Source organism: Bidens hawaiensis, unplaced genomic scaffold (assembly GCF_021521415.1).
Source record: "Bidens hawaiensis isolate Kalapana, Puna unplaced genomic scaffold, B.hawaiensis_p1.1 tig00022155_1, whole genome shotgun sequence".
Lineage (NCBI taxonomy): Eukaryota > Viridiplantae > Streptophyta > Magnoliopsida > Asterales > Asteraceae > Bidens > Bidens hawaiensis.
In genome coordinates, this window is record NW_027493433.1 from 171,505 (window position 1) to 193,564 (window position 22,060).

The 22,060-nt window shown below is 36.2% G+C and overlaps 1 protein-coding gene and 1 pseudogene across 2 annotated transcripts; both read left to right on the top strand.

Annotated features, from left to right (window-relative positions):
• The first annotated feature begins 451 nt into the window (after positions 1-451).
• Positions 452-7,703, top strand: LOC143564754 (auxin response factor 19-like). The gene is made up of 13 exons (XM_077051938.1): positions 452-661; positions 858-976; positions 2,727-2,825; positions 2,893-2,949; positions 3,033-3,188; positions 3,291-3,375; positions 3,595-3,685; positions 3,812-3,976; positions 4,115-4,237; positions 4,322-4,397; positions 4,553-6,424; positions 6,514-6,704; positions 7,313-7,703. Exons 1-13 carry the CDS (start codon positions 604-606, stop codon positions 7,449-7,451), a joined length of 3,231 nt encoding a protein of 1,076 aa, XP_076908053.1. The 5' UTR covers positions 452-603; the 3' UTR covers positions 7,452-7,703.
• Positions 7,704-9,662: 1,959 nt separating this feature from the next.
• Positions 9,663-21,288, top strand: LOC143564755 (DExH-box ATP-dependent RNA helicase DExH10-like; annotated as a pseudogene). The gene is made up of 16 exons (XR_013140929.1): positions 9,663-10,647; positions 11,634-11,943; positions 12,040-12,144; positions 12,226-12,294; positions 12,358-12,525; positions 12,618-12,688; positions 12,773-12,889; positions 12,972-13,187; positions 13,497-13,685; positions 13,766-13,855; positions 14,615-14,707; positions 14,775-14,928; positions 15,000-15,148; positions 15,250-15,345; positions 15,423-15,515; positions 21,128-21,288. The product of XR_013140929.1 is annotated as a DExH-box ATP-dependent RNA helicase DExH10-like (transcript).
• Positions 21,289-22,060: the final 772 nt, after the last annotated feature.

Genomic DNA, 22,060 nt, shown 5'->3' on the forward strand with positions numbered 1-22,060 from the left:
CTTTTAGGCGTTTTATCGGAATCACCGAATTCGCAGCTCCAATAGCAAAACCACGTCGTTTTGATCTGATATTTTATTAATATTTTTATAATTTATTCGCCAGAGATCACATACGTCGGTTAATTTTAGGCGTTTTATTAGTCTCACCGTATTCTCAGCTCCAATTGCAAAACCACGTCGTTTTGACCTGATTTGAACTGAATCAAACCTCCGATTCCGCCGGAATATTCGCCGGAGATCACATACGTCGGCTAATTTTAGGCGTTTTATCCGAATCACCATTTCCACAGCTCCAATTGCAAAACTACACCGTTTCGATCTGATTTGAACTGAATATAACCTCCGATGAATCTCTGGTGGTAGAACTTTTCCGTTTCCGGCGGTTAATTTATTAATATTATTTTCAAATTCCGACTGTTTTGTTTTCCGTTTCCGGCGAAACAGTCACTTCCGTCGTTAAAATTTAGGCGTTTTATCAGAATCACCGAATTCACAGCTCCAATTGCAAAACGACACCGTTTCGATCCGATTCATACCGAATAAAACCTCCGATGAGTATCTAATTTAACATCAGTCAGTGATTTGAAGCTTCAACAACCATCAATGAAGATAACGAGCAACAGTTCTGGATCCAACATACCGTCAACGAATCCAGTAGAAGGTCAGATTAAGATTTAATTAACATTAATTTCAATTAATTTAAGTTTCTAAACCTGCAACAAATTAGGTTTAAATTAAAAGAAGTGTGTAAAGTTATAACTTAAAAACTTAAAAGTTGCTTTTTAAGTTTAAAGTTATCAATTGTTTTATTAATGTTAGTATTAGTATTAATATTTGTGTTTTTGTTATTAATATAGGTGGAGATAAGAACCGGTTAATTAACCCGGAGCTATGGCAGGCATGTGCCGGTCCACTGGTCAACTTACCGGCGGCCGGAACACACGTTGTTTATTTTCCTCAAGGACATAGTGAACAGGTTTACTTTAAGCTTTTGTTATATTTAGTTTCTATCTTGCGCCAGCACAGTCTAACGTGAACCGTCACCGAATTTCGTTACTGTTTTAGAAAGAAAAGTTATATTTTTATGAAACATATAAGCTGCTTAGTTGATTAGTTTCTTTTTTTTTACAATCTATAATTTAAAAGTGATAAACAAAAATAAATAAATAAAATATATAAATAAAAAAGTATAAAAATATATATTTCATAAAATAATTAAGTTGGTTAATTACATTATAAAGTTATTGTCAGGTTCACGAGCGTTGGCCTTATGTGAGGGTTTTTCCCTGTTCGAAAGACGAGTGTATCCCGATATGGTGAATTTAGCCCGCCAATTTGGAGGATTCGTTAAAAAAATAGTTGTGGTCAAATCTATAAAATAAAAGTGATAAAAAGTAATAAAAGAATTTTCATTACTATTTTGGGAGAAAAATTATATTTTTATAAAGCAAATAAGTTGCTTAATTAATTAGTAATATATATTTTTTCAAATCTAAAATTTAAAAGTGAGAAAAATAGATTATTTATTCAAACATGTGGAAATAAATAAAAAAGTAGAATAAATATAGTTTTTCATAAAGTACATAAGTTGGTTAAATAATTAATAAGTTTATTGTCAAATCTATAAAATAAAAAGGACAAAAAGAACAAAAGGAAATAAAAAAAAAAATAAAGGTAACTTATAATTTAAAGTCTTAAGAGGCCAAAACGGCTAATAATATTAAACGCCAATGGCTCATTCGTCCAAAAATTTCATTTTGAGCTGAATGAGCTATGGGACGTAAACCATAGGGGCCAAAACAACAATTTGTAGAAGAAAATTGTTGATAAACCGTAAAGGAAGAACTGTACAAGTTTTTTTGCACGCTTGCACAAAGTACAAGTGGATGTAATAATGCATTTTTGTTTAGTAGTTGTACGGTACAAGTAGGTAAAGCCAAAATATAAGGGAGGTGATAACAAAATTATTATCAGTTTTTTGGAATTGTTGTAGACATGGTAGTTGGTAATGGTATTGCTAAATTAATTTCATTCCAGGTAAATAATACTTGTTTGTAGTTTCGTACATGGAATAAAATTTATAGCCAAAATAAGGAAAAAAAATGACAAAACTGCCCTTGTGAGTAAAAAAGTTGTCTACTTTCTCTTGAAAGTAATACAAAAACAAGTACTATAAATTGTATAAGGACTTTTCAACGCATAAGGCTTGATGATTATATTGGAGAGGTGATCGTAAACTTTTAAAAAGTTTAGTTAAAATCTACCTTTTACATTTTTATCTCACTTCCCTTTTATATTTTCTAATACTTTTATTCTACAATAATGGTCTTGCTTTTAATTAATCAATTAAAAGCCTATAAGTATATGTAAAATTTATTTATTTTTATAATAAACAGGGTGAAAGGAGCCTGCATTTTCAGATAAATATATATTTCATTATTTATTACAAATGAGTGGTGAAGTATAGTTGAATTAATGCTAGGTCTGCTAAAATGCACATGGTATGGTGATGGTTGGTGAGATGGAACCATCATCTCTGCAACTTCCTTTTAGTCTTTACTACAATAGATTCAGCTAATGAAAGTCTTGATTTATTTTGGCCTCTTTAATGAAAAAACCACAAAAATATTATATGATATGATTTCTTCAGGACCCACAAATTTTGGTCTAAAAATTAAGTTGAAGGGTATTTTGGACTTATTTTATTTTGTTACATATGTTTTCAGGTTGCTGCATCTATGAAGAAGGATGTAGATGCTCAAATTCCAAGCTACCCAAATCTTCAGTCAAAATTGTTTTGCATACTTCATAAAGTCACATTACATGTATGCCCTTTTGCAAATTAATATTTTAATATTTTATTTTCTGTCAAAATTAATATTTTATTTTCAGGCTGATCCAGACACAGATGAAGTATATGCTCAGATGACACTCCAACCGGTTCCTTCGGTATGGACCTGAATTAGTTATTTATCGGGTCAAATTTAGGCTGTTGACTAGATTACATAGTCGTGTACATATTTTTTTTGCAGTTTGATAAAGAAGCATTACTCAGGTCTGATCTTCTAATGAAGGCACATAAGCCACAAACAGAGTTTTTTTGCAAAACTTTGACGGCAAGTGATACTAGCACTCATGGAGGATTTTCTGTTCCTCGTCGAGCAGCCGAGAAAATTTTCCCGCCGCTTGTGAGTGAACTTATCTAACTGTTTATATTTGTTAACAACCAGTTTTTGTTGGAAACGTATTTTTTATTTGTTAACAACCAAATTTTGTTTATTTTTCAATAGGATTTTAATATGCAACCACCTGCGCAAGAGCTTGTGGCCAGGGATTTACATGACAATGTATGGACGTTTCGCCACATCTATCGTGGTAAGTCAAGTTTATTTTTATTTTTTATTTTTTTAGCAAAATGCACCATGAGTAGTATATGTAATAAATAATATTCAAAAAAAAAAACTTAAACTACGGACTAAAGGTCTAAATAACAAAATGTCACCGACTGTTAAATCACCATTTATGTGCGATCTTTTGTTTATTTAAAAAAATGTCTTCGTGCTTCAATGAAATAGATTATTCTTCAAAATTCAGGGCAACCGAAACGCCACTTGCTCACGACTGGGTGGAGCCTCTTTGTCAGTGGGAAGAGACTTTTTGCGGGAGACTCTGTCTTGTTTATAAGGTAATTGAATTCCATGACCATATCAAGATTTGTGTACTTTTATAATGTATACTATACGACACACACACATGTATACATATATGCATTTAATCGACTTGGGAGCTTAATCTATAATCTATATAACAGGGATGAAAAACAACAGCTTCTATTGGGTATTAGACGAGCTAACAGACAACAAACAAATTTATCATCATCAGTTTTATCCAGTGATAGTATGCATATTGGAGTGTTAGCTGCTGCAGCCCATGCAGCTGCAAATAACACCAATTTCACTGTGTTCTATAATCCAAGGTAAATATAAATTAACTTCATTTTCAAATTGAAACATGTTAGTATGTTACAGCTATGTATTTGACTATTTATCATCATTACAAATCACTTGAGCGAACCCAAATGTTTACTTTTCAGTTTATTCATTTTTTAAAACAGGGCTAGCCCGTCAGAGTTTGTGATTCCGTTAGCCAAGTACTACAAAGCAGTCTGCAGTAACCAAATATCTCTCGGTATGCGCTTCCGGATGATGTTCGAGACAGAAGAATCTGGAACAAGGAGGTAATAGAGTCTAACCTTTATACTTAAAATATATATGCTTTCCCTTAAGTTGGATAAATAATTTATATAAAAAAATTATTACAGGTATATGGGTACTATTACTGGCATCAGTGATCTGGACGGTGTAAGATGGAAGAACTCTCAATGGCGTAACCTACAGGTGTACATATACATATATTCATATACGCATACACATACGTATATACACATATGTACACACATACACACACACAAACATATGTATAATATTACTCGTGGACGTTTTTTAGTCAGCTAAAGTGTTTGCAATAATTAATTATATGGTCTTGAGTGTAGGTTGGTTGGGATGAAGCAACTGCTGGTGAAAGGAGAAACCGAGTATCGATATGGGAGATCGAGCCTGTTACGGCTCCATTTTACATCTGCCCAACCCCAGCATTTTACCCAACAAAACGGCCAAGACAACCAGGAATGCTAGGTGACGATTCAGCAGATTTCGACAACATATTCAAAAGAACCATGCCGTGGCTTGGTGAAGATATGTCCATGAAGGACCCTGGCCTAAGTTTAGCCCAATGGATGAACATGCAACAAAACCCGTCTTTGGCTAATCAAATCCAACCGGGTTTCTTGAACCCGTTGGCGGGCTCTGTTTTGCAAAACTATGGCGGCCCACAAATGCTTACTCAGAATAACATTCAGTTTAATGGTCTCAATAGTCAACGCTCAACACCACAACTTGACCAGACACAAAAGCTATCTCAACCTGGTGCCACAAACCCGTTAGCCATGATGATGCAGCCACAACAGTTGAATGAGTTGACCCAGCAATCGGTTAGGCAGAATCTGGTCAGCCAAACACTACCTCAGAACCAAGTTCAGTCACAGATTCAGTCTCAGAATATTATTCAACTTCAACAACAGCAACAGTTGCAACAGTTACAACAACAACAGTTGCAACAACAACTGCAACAGCAACAAATGCAACAACAACAGCAACAACTTCAACATCAACAGCAGCAGATGATGGCGGTCAATCGTCAAAATCATAGTCAACAGAAGCTTCCATTGCCGACCCAATTTCCCGATTCACAATTTACTCAAAAGCTACAGATGCCAGAAAATCAGTTTCAGCTTCTACAGAAGCTTCATCAGCAGCAACAGTCACTTTTAGCACAACAATCAATTTCAACAAGCCAAATGACGGAAACACCCTCTCAAACACCCGCCACATCACTACCTCAACAGATGTCGAGAAATAATAATAATAATAATAATAATAATAATAATAGTAATAACAATGAACAGAATTTTCGTTTCTCAAATCTTCCTCAGCAACAAAAACTTCAACATGAGTTGTCTGGGCAAATGACGGGGCCCGCCCAGATGCCAGTTAATCAGCCCTCGACAAACAGCAGTAGTTTACTGACTGGAACTGGGAGTGACGACGTGCCATCATGTTCCACATCACCCTCAACTAATAACTGCCCAAATGTGGGCCCGGGTATGATCAACAGTCGATCTTACCCGAGAGCAACTACAACTATGGTTGGTGAAGACATAATTCCAGGTTCTAATCATTTAATAATCACAAGTGGTTTGGAAACAATATCAGCAAATGAAAACTTTGGTAAAGAACTGCAGCAAAAAGCTGGCGTGAAACCTTCAGTAAACGTGTCAAAGATTCAAAATCAAGGCTTTTTAGCTCCACGAACGTATTTGCAGAATCTTGGTGTGCCCCAGATGGATTATCTTGACAGTTCATCATCAGCTACCTCAGTATGCATTTCCCAAAATGATGTTCATTTGCAACCTCATAATAACTCCAATCATATTTCTTTCAACTCACAACCATTGCAATATAGAGAGCCAGTTATTCAAGATGAGGAAGTTAGAAACGATCCCAGAACCGATATTCCATTTGGGGTAAACAACATGTCATCAATGATTCCTGACCCTTTGATCACAAAAGGAATGATGGGGTCTGAAAATAATATCAGCTCCGGTGGAGGTTTGATTTCAAGCTACAAAAACCCTGCAAAGGAAAGTCAACCCGAGCTCTCGTCTTCAATGGTGTCTCAGTCGTTTGGGGTTCCGGATATGACTTTCAACTCCATTGATTCCACCATTAATGATGATGCCTTGTTAAGTAACGGTGTGTGGGCGCCACCACCTCAACCGTTTCGGCGACTGCGCACATATACCAAGGTTCGATTACTTCATACTGGCTGTTTGTCGTCTTTTCCTTATGTACATATTGAGGTTCAGTATTAAAATTGTTAGTTGGGATTATGTAGGTTTACAAACAAGGAGCGGTTGGGAGATCAATTAATATTGCTGCATATTCGGGCTATGATGAGCTTAAACAAGACCTGGCCCGAAGGTTTGGTATCGAGGGTCAACTGGAAGACCGACAAAGAGTTGGGTGGAAACTTGTCTATGTGGATCATGAGAATGATGTTCTCCTTGTTGGGGATGACCCTTGGGAGTAAGTCCACAATACTTTTAGTGTAATTATAGTATGGGTGTAAACGATTTGACACGACTATCAACTTCTCAACATCGGCTCACTAAAAGCTCAAATCAAGCCCGGCTTAAACGAGCTCGAGCCTAAAGTATAAGCTTATAATATATACGTATATAAGTTTATAATTATAAATATGCATGAAAACAACTATGTAAATAAAACAATTAAATATTAAATAAACAATAAATGAGCCAAGCTCGAGCTTGAAAAATTTTCTTATTAGGTGAACTTGAGCTCTGGATGTAGGGCTTGGGCTATGTTAGGCTAAACGAATGGAGCTTAAGCTCTGTTAAGTTAAACAAGCCGAGCTTGAGGCTTAGCTTGCCTCGTTACCCTATATTGGCCTCAAAGCGGGCCTGGTTCAAAAGATACATTTTTGGTACTCACTGGGTGTGTGGTTGGGCTAACTCGCAACTTTTTTTGTCCAAAAATTTTAATTATTGATATATAATTCGGGTGCCAAATATGATTAGACACATTATATTATCAATCCTATTAAATTAATATTTCTCAATTATATGAAATTATAATGTTATACTATGCTAACGACTCTCCGTTATGCGAAACAGGGAGTTTGTAAACTGCGTGCGTTGCATCAAAATATTGTCACCGCAAGAAGTGCAACAGATGAGTTTGGATGGTGATTTCGGTGGCAATAATGTCCTACCAAATCAAGCTTGTAGCAGTTCGGGTGGTGGACAAGTGTAAAAACGGGCCCTCCAACTTTTAACCACGTTGTTCTTACTATTGGTAGTTGGATTTTCACCAGACTAGCCGGCCATTGACCCGTGTACCTAGCTTCTTGGAGCATTGACGGGCCCACAATTTAACGAGTGAAACGAGTAGTTGTTAAACTTAATTATGTCTAGACGCCACGTTTGTTGCAGAAAGTTTCTGGTTTTAGTATTACAGAATCTCATCATCCATTTGTACAAATAGATGTGCTTACTTCTCTTGAAGCCTTTTTTATTATATAATTTGTTATAGGTTTAGGACATGTCATGTCATGTCATTGATTTGATTTTGCAAATATCACCAGGGTTGTTAAACAGCGCATCTTGGATGCGGATCCGAACACGAGCCTAAAGTGAAGTACAGGATAACATACATTGCGGTTTTGTGTGTTTTTGCGTTTAAACGATGACCCTCATTTCTATTTTAACATAAACATCCAAACCCGTTTTTAAGTTTGAATACGTCATAAAAATTGATACGAGTAACCTACTATCACGCCATGTTAAATAGAGACCAACCCGATTTACATAAACATGTTCCAAGGGTTTGATCCGAAACCAGATGGGAGTTGTTAGATTATTAAAACTTCATGTTACATTCGTCAAGCAATTGTGCTTTAAAATATTTTTTTTCTTACGGGTGTTCATGGTACCGTTTAGCCAGATTTGACAAAATTTATAGGTCAAACCTTATTTGTTATTTTTATTTTTTAATAACAAAACCAAGCTGGCCAAACTGGTTCGACTTTAGCAGTTTGCCGGTTTTGATTTTTTAAAACAATTGTACAGTAGATCTTTAGAAGTTTAGTAAAGTGGTAGGTTTGAAAAAAAAATCATTTTACCTTTAAAGCATCAATGGATTTGCAAAAATCTCATGATTGTTTAAAAGCATTAAATCAGTTAAAATTTTAATATATACACATATTTACCGTAACTTTGGGTATATTGGCAATGAAGACCCAAGTCAACTTATGGTACTTTTGATGGACGTTGGCAATGAAGGATTTGAGCTAGGCCTTGCGAGGTTGTCAATTCGAATCCCGAGCCCACCAGGGTTTTAGTCTTACCGTGTGTTACGCTAAAGAATTCTACTCTTATGGTTGGTAGCGGTATGGTTTCCCGAGGAAACGGCTAAGCCAAACTCTAAAGCCAACATAGGCCTGGTTAAGTCAATATAGTCTGGATAGAACAGGGCACTCTCTAAATTGATGACCGCGACGACATAACACACAAGAAAGTCCTAGTTTTAAAAAAAATCACCGTGACTCATTTTATTTATACGTAAAATTTTGTTCGTTTTATAAAACTATACAGATTAAAAAAAAGTTTTATTACTTTTTTAATCTTCAACGGTTCCGTTTCGACTACCACAACCCGAACGTCTCGCTCCTAACCCAACCAAACCAACCGGTTCCACTAATTCAATCAGACGTTAAAATCAACGGGGTTTAGGGCTTATATAATCTGATTACATGGTTCAGCTGCCATTGTAGACGTGTCGGAAGGTAATATTTGCTCATTAATCGTTTTAATTTGGTTTTGTTTATGCAATTGTATGCAATTGAGCTGATAATTAGGGTTTTTCCGCAGTTTAACGCGAATTAATGTTAATATGTTAGTGTTTGTTCGTTAAGCTGTTGTCGGACAAACGGACGGGTCATGAATAGTTTACTGAATGAAGGAATGGAGCTTGTTTGTGTTCGTTGGTGTCGGTTTGTTAGTTTTGTAAACGGATGCGAACGGACACAAATGAACATGTGTTAATGAGAATGAATGTTAATGAATGAACGTAAACGGACACTAACGGAAACAATTAAATGTAAAGGCACACAAACGGACGTATATTAATGAGAACGAATGTTAACGAAGGAACCTAAACGAACGTATATTAACGGACATAAATGTACTTAACCGGACGGAATGGACATATATTAACGGACGTAAATGATCGTAACCGGACAAAACTAAAAAACTAAATGAACGAATCTGAACAAACACATTACCGAACGCTCAAGAACACAACTAAACGAATGCAGCCTCTGTTTGTGTTCATTCATTTGTTAAACGGACTGACATAAATGAATTTTCTGCTGAATGGTTTGCCGGATGTTCGGTTCGTTTACAGCCCTACAATCTACATATTACGATAGAAATTGAAGTTGGATTTGAAATTTGAATTTGCACCAGGACTAGTTAATCAAGGCATGGATAATGATAATACTAACACAAGTTCTGAAAAACGGAAATTACCAGAAGAAATTGAAATGGAAACCGATAACCATGAATCAATAACAAAGAAGCCGCGCGTTGAAGCAAGAACTTGTGTTCATGAGGTAGCAGTTCCAAAGGGATATACCGTCACGAAAGATGAAACTATCCACGGGACATTATCAGATCCGGTATATACCAGAACCATGGCCAAAACCTACCCGTTTACCCTTGACCCGTTCCAACAGATATCCGTTTCATGTCTGGAACGAAACGAGTCGGTTCTAGTATCTGCACACACGTCAGCTGGGAAAACCGCGGTTGCAGAGTATGCGATTGCGATGGCCTTTAGAGACAAACAACGGGTTATTTACACATCTCCGTTGAAGGCGTTAAGCAATCAGAAATACCGAGAGTTACATCAAGAGTTTTCTGATTTCGGGTTGATGACGGGCGATGTGGCGCTTTCTCCGAATGCAAGTTGTTTGGTTATGACGACGGAGATATTAAGGGGAATGCTTTATAGAGGGTCTGAGGTTTTGAAAGAAGTGGCATGGGTTATATTTGATGAGATTCATTATATGAAGGATCGGGAGCGAGGGGTAGTTTGGGAAGAGAGTATAATATTTTTGCCTCCAGCGATTAAGATGGTTTTTTTGTCTGCAACGATGTCGAATGCTACTGAGTTTGCTGAGTGGATATGTAACATACACAAGCAGCCTTGTCATGTGGTGTATACGGATTTTAGGCCCACGCCTTTGCAGCATTATGCGTTTCCTATGGGCGGGTCCGGGTTGTATCTCGTGGTTGATGAGAATGAGCAGTTTAGAGAGGATAATTTTGTGAAGCTGCACGATACTTTTATTAAGCAGAGACTAATTGGTATGAATAATAAACCGAGTGGCAGGATTGCTAAAGCAGGAAATGCTTCTGGTGGATCTGATATATATAAAATTGTCAAGGTTTATCTCACTCTTTTGTTAAATGTACTTTAGAGATGCATGATGGCTGAGTTGGGTAACGGGTCAAAATGGGTCATTTTAGTACAGGTTGTGACGGGCTGGGTTGGGTTGACCTGCATGCACTCTTTTTGTCTAAAGTTTTATCAATTATGTTAAAACTATTGATGACATGATGGGTTGATTGGGTAACAGGTTAAAAACGGTTTTGATTGAAATGGCTCGTTTTAGTACAGGTTGTAACGGGCCGGGCTGGGTTGACCTGCGAGCATTCTTTTGGTACACATTTTTTTTTATAAATCATCGATGTATCAGTTATGTTAAAAAAATAGGATATCACAATGACAATCTAAACCTTTGATTAAATGGTTTAGGAGGTTGTATCTTCTATGCTTTAACATCAACCCGTTTAGACCATTTTGTTTGTCCTCTTTTGTAGCTAAGTTTCTTGATTTGATCTGTTTTGAGATAAACTGAACACAAATTGCCCCATTTATAAGTAAAGGGGCTGATTTAAGGGTGTAGCCGAGCCAAGCTCTGACCTCGTTCTGAGCTATATTTCAAGAGCTCGAGCTTGGTTCGTTTATTATTTATTAGGTAATTTATATACATTTATATATATGTATATTATTTTGTTGTGTTTATCCTAATTTTATACATAGTAATAATTATTATAAAAACATATATTTAATTTATTGTCTAAAAGTTACATAAATAATAGGCTTGTGTTGCAAGCCACCTGAGCTTGATAAGTGAAGCTTGGGCTTGTTTATTTAACAAGCTTATTTTTAGGCTTGGGCTTGTTTATTAAACAAGCTTATTTTAGGCCCGGGCTCGTTTACATCCCTAGGGTTGATATTGACTATGCTATTTTGTTCAAAATGATAATAGTGTTCTTATACTCTTTCGTTCTCTACTTTTTATTTTACTTTTGTCTGTCGATTATAAGAAGTTTATTAATTCTCAAGGAATAATTCTTTATGTTTCAGATGATCATGGAAAGAAAATTTCAACCCGTTATAATCTTTAGCTTTAGCAGAAGAGAGTGTGAGCAACACGCAATGTCAATGGCTAAACTTGATTTCAATAGCCATGAAGAAAAAGACGTTGTGGAGCAGGTTAAATGCAATAATGTGCCTTAGTGAGGAAGATAGAAGCCTCCCAGCAATCGAGCTCATGTTGCCTTTACTGCAACGAGGTATAGCCGTTCATCATTCGGGCCTTCTTCCTATTATCAAGGAACTCGTTGAACTTTTATTCCAAGAAGGGCTTGTGAAAGCACTTTTTGCCACAGAAACGGTAAGATTTAATCTTTTGGTTAGAATTTAGAAATGCATTTTAATGCTTAATGTTAGATTATATTAACATGTTTGACTTGGCTAAATTGTGTAATAGTTTGCTATGGGGTTGAACATGCCTGCAAAAACAGTTGTTTTTACTAGTGTCAGGAAATGGGATGGTGATAGCCATCGGTATGTAGGATCTGGTGAGTATATTCAGGTGAGTATCATAACATAATAGTTATGCATTTTGCTATAAAATAAGTTTCTTATTGTGTTTTTATATCTTCTTTACTTATAGATGAGTGGGAGAGCTGGTCGTCGTGGCAAAGATGAACGTGGTATATGCATTATAATGATTGATGAACAGGTATCATTTTTCAGTTTTGATATTTTCATTATAGACCTGGAAATAATTATTAATTAATTTCAGATGGAGATGAATACTCTCAAGGACATGGTGTTAGGGAAACCAGCTCCTTTGGTCAGTACTTTCCGGTTGAGTTACTACTCGATATTGAACTTAATGAGACGGGCCGAAGGCCAATTTACAGCTGAACATGTTATCAGAAATTCTTTTCATCAGTTTCAGTACGAAAAGGTGGTTTTTTTCTAACCCAAATCATTACCACTTATTATTTTAAAAAACTAATTATAATAACTTCTAACATATGTTTTGTCATCTGTTTTCAGACGTTACCTGGTATAGAAAAAAGGTTGCTGAGCTAGAAAAGGAAGCAACTAAGCTTGATGCTTCCGGAGAGGTAATTATACTCTTATTGAAAATAACATTTTAGTTTCTCGATGCACTTTTGATCTTTGCTGTTTTTGTCTCTTTTTTTTCCCAGATTGATGTGGCTGAATATCATAAGCTTAAACTGGAAATTTCTGAACTCGAGAAGAAGATGATGGCGGAAATAACGAAGCTCGAGAGAGCTCTATATTTTCTTTTACCTGGTAGACTGGTATGTGGTGAGGCGATGCTTTATTTCTCATTTATTTTAACTCTGTTACTTGATTTGTTGTTGGTTCACTTTATTTACTTAGGTTAAAGTTAGAGAAGGTGGAACAGATTGGGGGTGGGGTGTGGTTGTGAATGTGGTTAAAAAGCCGGCCCCACCACTCGGCTCATTGTCTCCTACATCACGTGGTAGTAGCTATATAGTCGACACGTTGCTTCATTGCTCTATTGGTTCAAGTGAAAGTGGTTCTCGCCCTAGACCTTGTCCACCGCGTTCTGGTCAAAAGGGTGAAATGCATGTGGTGAGAAACTTTGACCATGTTGACCTTTATGACCATATTGACTTTTTTTTTAATCATGTCAACCAACTTCCAATTATTATCATAAAATCCTAGAACTTTCAGTTATCCTATTTAAGGTTACGCACAGGTTACAAGGTAAAAATTGATGATGTGGCAGTAACTTTGACCATGTTGACTGACGTTCAGTTTTTTTTATCATAAAATCTTCGAACTTCCAATATATCAGATTTAAAGTTACCCTACAGGTTACGAGGTCAAAATTGATGACGTGGCAGTAAATTTGACCTTGTTGATTAAATTTTTTTTCAGGTTCCTGTTCAGTTGCCTCCGATATCAGGATTGAGCAAACTCAGAATATCAGTTCCTTCGGATCTACGTCCAATAGAAGCACGCCAAAATATATTATTGGCGGTACAAGAGCTTGAAAAACGATTTTCTCAAGGCCTTCCGAAACTTAATCCTGTGTACATATAAAAATATTTTATTGTGGATTTGAAAGTATATGGTGAGAATTTCTTTTCTTTTTTTACTTTTAGTTTGGAAGTTATTGATCTTTACTACATGATTTAATTTGGCAGGATATGGGCATAGAAGAACCTGAGTTTGTTGACTTAGTCAATCAGATTGAGAAACTTGAAGAGCAGTTGCTTTCTCATCCACTAAACAAGGTTAGACAACAACCCCTTTTTCTATGAAAAAAAGGTAAAAGAATAATACAAAATAATAATAATTAAAAAACTATAATGTCGCTTCAATCTTGTTGAGGGTATAAAGTAATTGTGTTAACGATCCAAGCCAAGCTTGAGGTCAAGCTCAGCTCGTGTGTAATTAATCAAAACCTCGAGCTTGGCTCGTTTATTATTTATCTATTAGTTTATTTATATGTAATATTAACAAGTTGTCTACACAATTAGCGTGTTATATATGTTCACGTCCTAGACCTTGTCCACCGCGTTCTGGTCAAACACGTGAAATGCATGTGGTGAGTAACTTTGACCATGTTGACTTTTATTAATGTTGTTGAGGGTATAACGTAGAGGTGTAAATGAGACGTGCCCGAGCCCGAGCTCAGCTCGTGTGCAATTTATCAAGCTCGAGCTTGGCTCGTTTATTATTTATTTATTTATATATAATTGTAATTATTTTTAAATATATTTTATATGTATGACTTTTATTATAACATAATATATATTTAGTTTCTTTACACAGATTAATATTAAATATATTAATAATTGACTCGTTTAGCTCGATAAGTGAAGCTTGGGCTCAGGCTCTTTTATTATATAAGTTTATTTTAGGCTCGGCTCGATTCGATTCGAGCCTTTAGCAAGCTGATCCGACTTGGCTTGTTTACACCTCCAGGTGCAGAGCACCCTCTTATTTAGTATCTTATCTTTTTTTAATCGAACGTCGTTTGTATTTGTCAGTCTCAAGATGAAAACCAGATCCAATGTTTCAAGAGGAAAGCAGAAGTAAATCATGAAATCCAGCAGTTGAAAACAAAAATTCGTGATTCACGGGTAATTCCTTTTTTACCTTTTTAAGTTTATATATTACATTGGTTACTTGTCATTTTTTTTAATACAGCTTCAAAAATTCCGTGGTGAACTTAAAAACCGATCACGGGTTTTAAAAAAGCTTGGACATATCGATGCTGAAGGAATAGTGCAAGTGAAGGGCTGTGCAGCGTGCTTAATTGACACCGGAGATGAACTCTTGGTCACTGAATTAATGTTTAACGGTAATAAAAGAAATTAGTAACACGTAATTTTATTAATTTGTATTAATTATATTTTTTCTTTAATGAACCAGGTACTTTTAACGATCTGGATCATCACCAAATTGCAGCTCTTGCAAGTTGCTTTATTCCCGGTGACAAATCAACCGAACAAATACATTTAAGATCTGAACTTGCTAAACCGTTGAAACAACTTCAAGATAGTGCACGTAGAATAGCAGAGGTGAGTTGGCCTCATTAACAATTATTTACTAAAGATTAAGAAATAATAATAATAATAATAATAATAATAATAATAATAATAATAATAATTTGGATATGCAGATACAACATGAATGCAAGTTGGAAGTAAATGTAGACGAGTATGTGGAGGCAGCAGTTAGACCATTTTTGATGGATGTCATATATTGTTGGTCAAAAGTAAGCTATTTATACGCGTTACATGATTTTTGTGCATTCGGCTCATAAATATTGACAACGCGTTAATATCAATTTAGGGGTCGTCTTTTTCTGAAGTTGTACAAATGACTGATATTTTTGAGGGGAGTATTATACGACTTGCTAGAAGACTTGACGAGTTTCTAAATCAAGTAAGTTGATCTATGCTCAAAAAAATTTCATCAACTCTGTAATTTTGTTTTTCGTATGCATGCTATATATGATCATAAATGTAAGGCCCCCGACCTGGGAACCCTACTTTCTCGCTGGTTGGATTTACTCATTCACATAATTCGTAAAATCAGAGTTAATTAAAACATTTCGCGGAAATAAAAATCATTCATTCATTCATAACATAACCTTCTTGTCTTAAAATATCATAACATAAATCCATAAACATAAAACATAAAACGACACGGAGTCTTCTTCATAGCGATGCCAGTCTTCCTCTTATTGCCACGTGTCCTCATCAAGCAACTTGTCTCATTCTACTTGCCTGCGTGCATACTAAAAGTCAGCTACGCTGAGTGAGTTCTAGTTAGTTAACATACAATACTTTCAGTTACCAATACGCGTCCGAAGATACGTATTAATACTTACCTGTTCGTCTATCATTCAATCATACATACGTACATACATTCATACTTCTTACTGACAACATACCTCGGATACTATAAAGATTCGGTCCTCACTTACCTTGGATCTTATAAGGCTCCAGTGCCCTACATACCTCGGAATTTATAAGGATCCGGTGTCCTTTATACCTTGGATCTTCTCAGAGTCCAGTCCGTACTTACCTTGGATATCATAAAGGTCCAGTGCCCTACATACGGTGGTGCCCTCTAACATACCATACCATTATAACTTCATTTCATTTCCTTTCTAATTCCTTCAATCATAACTAATATAACATTACGTGCATACTAATTAATCAATCCATAACATTCACATTCATACACAAATATACACTTACTATTTGAGTTAATTGTATAAATCTAAACACATCGTAGTATGCACACAGCCTCGAAAACATAATGTTAGGAACAAAGCGGCGCGCGGAAGCGAAACAGCACACACATGCACAACGATAAACACGCATAAACGAAAAATATAAACGACACAAGAATTTAACGTGGTTCGGTCCCCGCGAGGGGACCTACGTCCACGGGCTGCAACTAGATTTTCTTATTAGCTCAGAACAAAGATTACAATTACATGATGGGATATATATAATAAACAGTATTAGGGTTAAACATAATTAGGAACCAAAACTGGGCCTCCTAATAAAACCGGCCCAAAAGGCCTTCATAACCCAACAATCTCCCACTTGAAGGCCTTGCGATAAATTCCAGCCTGCCATCCAAGTAAATATAACAATCTCATTCATCCAGTAACTCTAGTAATCTTCAGTAATAGAAATCTACCAAGCCTCCAGTTCCAAGAACAAGCTAAAACTTCAACAAAAGAAGTTCTCCAAGCCTCCAGTTCTCTAGGAACAAACTAAGATTTCTACCAATCCACACCCTGGTTGCATCCGCCCTTCTCATCAGTTACCTGAAAGGCCTATTGAAGCTCCCGAGAGCTCCAATCCGGTCATCCCAGACCCAGCCATGACAAAACTCGCCAATGACTCATCCTCAATCTTAACCGACCCTCACTTACTCACACAACCGGCTTCAAAGACTTCCAGAGGATAAACACTCTCCAAATCAGCAGACTATACCAGGAGAGATTTTCACATTCGGATTCCTGGTCCTCCGAACCCAACGTCCCTTTGGAAACAAACCTAGAACACACCTGCGTGCTCCCACTGTTACCAAAACCCCGAACATGTTCAGACCTCCTCCGAATACGCTCAAACTAACATCACTGTGGCTCCAGGCTTCATGTCTGCAAACTGAAACCCCTTAGCTCTACCCGATTCAGCGAGCCAAGACCTTATAACTCGGAAGTTGGTTCACTTCTTCCGACGATACAAAAAAAACTCGTATCTTCCAAAAGTCTTTAATTAAAAGATTCAACAATGCTTCATTGAAGTGAGTAACAAATAAAGCATACCATAATCTTGAACCCAAGAGTCGTCACCGCCTTTACTGAGTCCCAATGCATCAACCCCAGATACATTCTCAAAAAGCAGAATTCCAAACCTTTCGACATCGACCCTTAAAATGTCTCACCTCTACGCAAACTACCAAGTCGACTATGCCCAGCTCCCACTGTTTCTGTTATCCCAACCCATGCCACACCAACACTCCATGAGATGAACCCCACTCGTACTATCCCGGCAAATAACTTTACCCAACACGAGATTATGAACCTCTCAAATGGTGTACCACTGATCACCACCAAACAAGATATAACTTCACAATTCCAAACGAACAAGAAGTAATAATCACAGTTTCGAACCAGCTAACAGGCAAACAGCTATAACAACAGTAGAACTTTCATAAAATCAAGCGGTACCAAGGGTTCTATGACCGTACACACGATCAGTTAACTCAAACCCTAACCGAAAGATCATCCAAACGAGCAATAATTTACATGACTTGCCACTAACCTCATTTTTTTTTTCCATTTATGCCGTCACCAGCACACCCGCTGGTTCCATTTTCTCCAAGTTTATCCATCACCAGTACTATATCCAAGTTCACATGACAAACCAATCAACCAAAATCCATAACCGTCAACATTCCGATCATAACCACCTCGTCTTCAGTTATAACAATAACCAACGAGAACAAATCGAAGACAGTGAACAAACACAACAAGGGCACGGGCCTATACTTGACGATTGTTCAACAGATGACTGCCAAATAAACCGATTTGCTCTTGCAATAACCGATAAATCAACTAACTGTAAATAAACTATATAAAGGTACCTCAGACTAATCTCTTGCAAACAAATCTGAACCCGAACCTAAATGGTCTTCACAAAACCGGGTTAAAATAATAATGGTTGATAATAACGCCAAAACACGAACTTAAAATAATTCCAAAACAGTGTTTAGGCTAAAGAACCGGCCCAACAAGTTGTTACATTTGGCCCAACCAGTCTTGAAATAAGAAAATCACAAAATCCAAATGCTGGCCCAAAAACCAACAATGGCCCATCAACTTAAAGTAGCCCAGTAGAAATAAGACCCACCCAGGGCTTCTTTTGAAACTTACTGGTCAAATAAAACAAAAAACAAGTCAAAAGCGTGTAGGTCACCTTCTTGTAACAAGAAACCGTCAACATGCAGCAGCTAAAAGAGAAGCTCCGGCCACGCTTTTCCGGCCAAACAAACCAGCACGCAAAACGCTATCCGGTGACCAAATCTGCTCTTCGCAACAACAAAGCCAACCACATGTCTCGACATCCGACAACATCCAAGGATCCTTTGTCAATCGAACCAGATTCTCGGTTTTTCGGCGACATCATCACCCTTAAAACCGATGAACATTTGAGCCTTAAAACCTTTTGACCTTCAACCGAACCAATAAAAAAACAGGCGACCTCCAAGAGTTATTCACGGTGACGGACCCACCCAACCCTAATCACCAAAAAACAGATTTGAACCAAAACCTTCTGCGAAATCGTTACCAGTGCAACGAACCGTGTGTCCAACAAGCCAAAGCTCTGATGCCACTTGTTAGGAACAAAGCGGCGCGCGGAAGCGAAACAGCACACACATGCACAACGATAAACACGCATAAACGAAAAATATAAACGACACAAGAATTTAACGTGGTTCGGTCCCCGCGAGGGGACCTACGTCCACGGGCTGCAACTAGATTTTCTTATTAGCTCAGAACAAAGATTATAATTACATGATGGGATATATATAATAAACAGTATTAGGGTTAAACATAATTAGGAACCAAAACTGGGCCTCCTAATAAAACCGGCCCAAAAGGCCTTCATAACCCAACACATAACACATAAAAGGGGCTAGAACTCACCTGGATCCTGTTACGTTCACTGTTTATAATAACTCCCTTCCTGAGTTGTGCGCGGCTAACTGTTTAACATATATATTCATTAATTAACCATGTACTAACATAATTAATTAAATTTGTATTTATTAATCTAGTGTACTTGATAAGCTAGGCTCGTTTGTTTGGGCTAACAAATCTAACGAAATAACTTTATTTAACGACGGTCTCTATTTCGCGTTCATATCCTCCCATTATTATGTATATATATCTCTTCTTTATTAATAATATGTTCCTTTCCTTTAATTTAATCTTATATATATATATATATTTCTTTGCTCTAACGAATTATTTATCTTAAAAATATATCGGGTTATACGGGGGGTGACGAGGTTGGTTGGTTTGGTTCATTTTGTTGGATTATCTTGGATTAACTAGGAATAGCCCAGTTCGCTTAGCATGACCTCAGTTTGCTTCACATGAACCCAGTTCGCTTCGCTTGGCCTCAGTTCGCTTCGCATGAACCCGGTTCGCTTCGCTTGCCCTCAGTTCGCTTAAAAAAATTACTTCTCGCGAGAGCCGGGATTCGAAGCCGGGTCTCTCCGCCCACAACCTCAAGTGTTAACCACTCCACCATTCCACTAGGTTTGTTATCCATGCTGTTGTTGGTATCAATATACTAATAATACTTTCTAGACATATGCTGAGTGCTACAGCGCTGCATAACTGCTACTGCCCAATCATTATTATTATTATGTCTATTAATATTGTTATTCATTTTTAAGCTATTATTTTATTACTATAGCTACTCACGTTGTTGCTATTATTATTATATAATACTCTAGCCACTTTTCCTTATTATTATTATTATTATTATTATCAAGAGTATCGATATTATTATTATTATTATTATTATTATTATTATTATTATTATTCCTTTACCATTATTAATCAAAATCCAACTTGATTAGTTTCAAGTTCCAATCTTTTTTCGTTAGATCTATGAATATGAACTAGCCGAACTTAACGACTGAGTCAAACGAATTCGACTCCTAAAGTTCATCTTTTAACATCAAGTTTATATTTTTATTAACCCTTAGGCCCCGATCTATGGTTCTACAAATTCTCATGGAGAACCGACACCAAATGAACCACCTTTACACTACAAACGTACCTCTAGCGAAATTCGTTTTAGAACTTAATCTTGACACGAGCTAGATCTTGATTCTTCTTGTTGTTTGGATGCGAAAATCACTAAAACGACTTGGATCTCGTTCTCGGGTTTCAAAGTATGGAGAGTGTGTGTTGGTAAAAATGGAAAGGTATGGAATATGAGATCTAGGGTTTTAGGAAAGGTTTAAGGGGTATTTATACCCTTAGCTCATGGACCTTAGGCCCATTAATTAGTAAGTCCATGTTTTATGGTTAAGTCCATAACCATTTAAGCATACCATCTCTCATTTTAATTTATTTATTTATTCTATGCGAAGTAAATAACAAATTTTATTTAAATGTTACTTCATTTATTATTTTTAAAAAGTCGGACGTTACAATAAATAAGTAGATTATTTAAATAATAGTTAAGTTTTCTAAATAAAATAATTTTTGTGGCTAGAAAATAAAATTATTTTAACCATAAATAAAATTTTAAGACATTTAGATTATACCTTAAATTTACAACTGAAATTACAAATGCATATAAAAATTGCGTTTAAATAACAAATCTAATGTGAATTTCTTTTTTGAACTTTTAAAATATTGACAATAAACACATAACCATTCTAAGTTAACATAAAAGCATGTAAATTTTATATCGTGTCAGAAATTTACATCCGTCTTTTTTAAACAGTTACGCGCTGCGGCACATGCTGTTGGAGAGTCCAGTTTAGAGGAAAAGTTTGGTGCTGCGAGTGAAAGTCTTCGGCGCGGTATTATGTTTGCAAATTCCCTATATTTGTAAATCACATAACAATTTAACATGGTGCAAACACCACATGAGGTTAGTACACTTTATGAAATCATAGCAAAAGTTTCCACTTAGTCACTTACTCTGTTTGGGTAATGTTGTTAATTTCTACTTATTTTTTTCAAATTTTTTAAAAAGATAATATTGTCAAAAATTGAGTTATATGTTGGCCCACATGCATTGATGGACTAGCTGATAGTGTGGGCACTGGGCAGGATGCACACATGGTCTGTAGATAGGTCCATGGGCCTTATATAGTAGGCTCACATGCATTGATGGATAATGTTTATATCCGGCCGAATACATAACCGAAAAATTGCTTTCATTTGGGTCCATAATTTTTTTTTGTTTCAAAACATTTTTTAACGTAACATATTTGTTTGTGAAATATACTAATTAATATGTAGACTTGACTTTTTGCATTAGTTACGAGTTTTAATATTTGAAAAAGTAAAACATACGATCGTTGACTGAGAAAAGTCGACATTTTAATAGATGTAAACTGTTTTTTAAGTTTTTGGTTTAATAATTATCTAGTTTCAAACTTCCATAGAGATATGAAGTTTGGAAACATATATAACAAACCCAGGTGATGAGATAAAGTCATACCTCGGATAACAGCAAATCGATTTTATGATTTCGATGGTGAAACACATTGACTGAAGAATGGTCGCTCCCTGTCAAAGTGAAAAGAAATTCTTCCAGACTAAAAGCTTCAGTTAGGCAGGGCATGTTTGGGATTGAGTTTGAAAACAGCTTATTGACTTATTTGCTTTCTAAAAAAAACATTTTGAAAAGCCAGAATTTGTGGCTTTT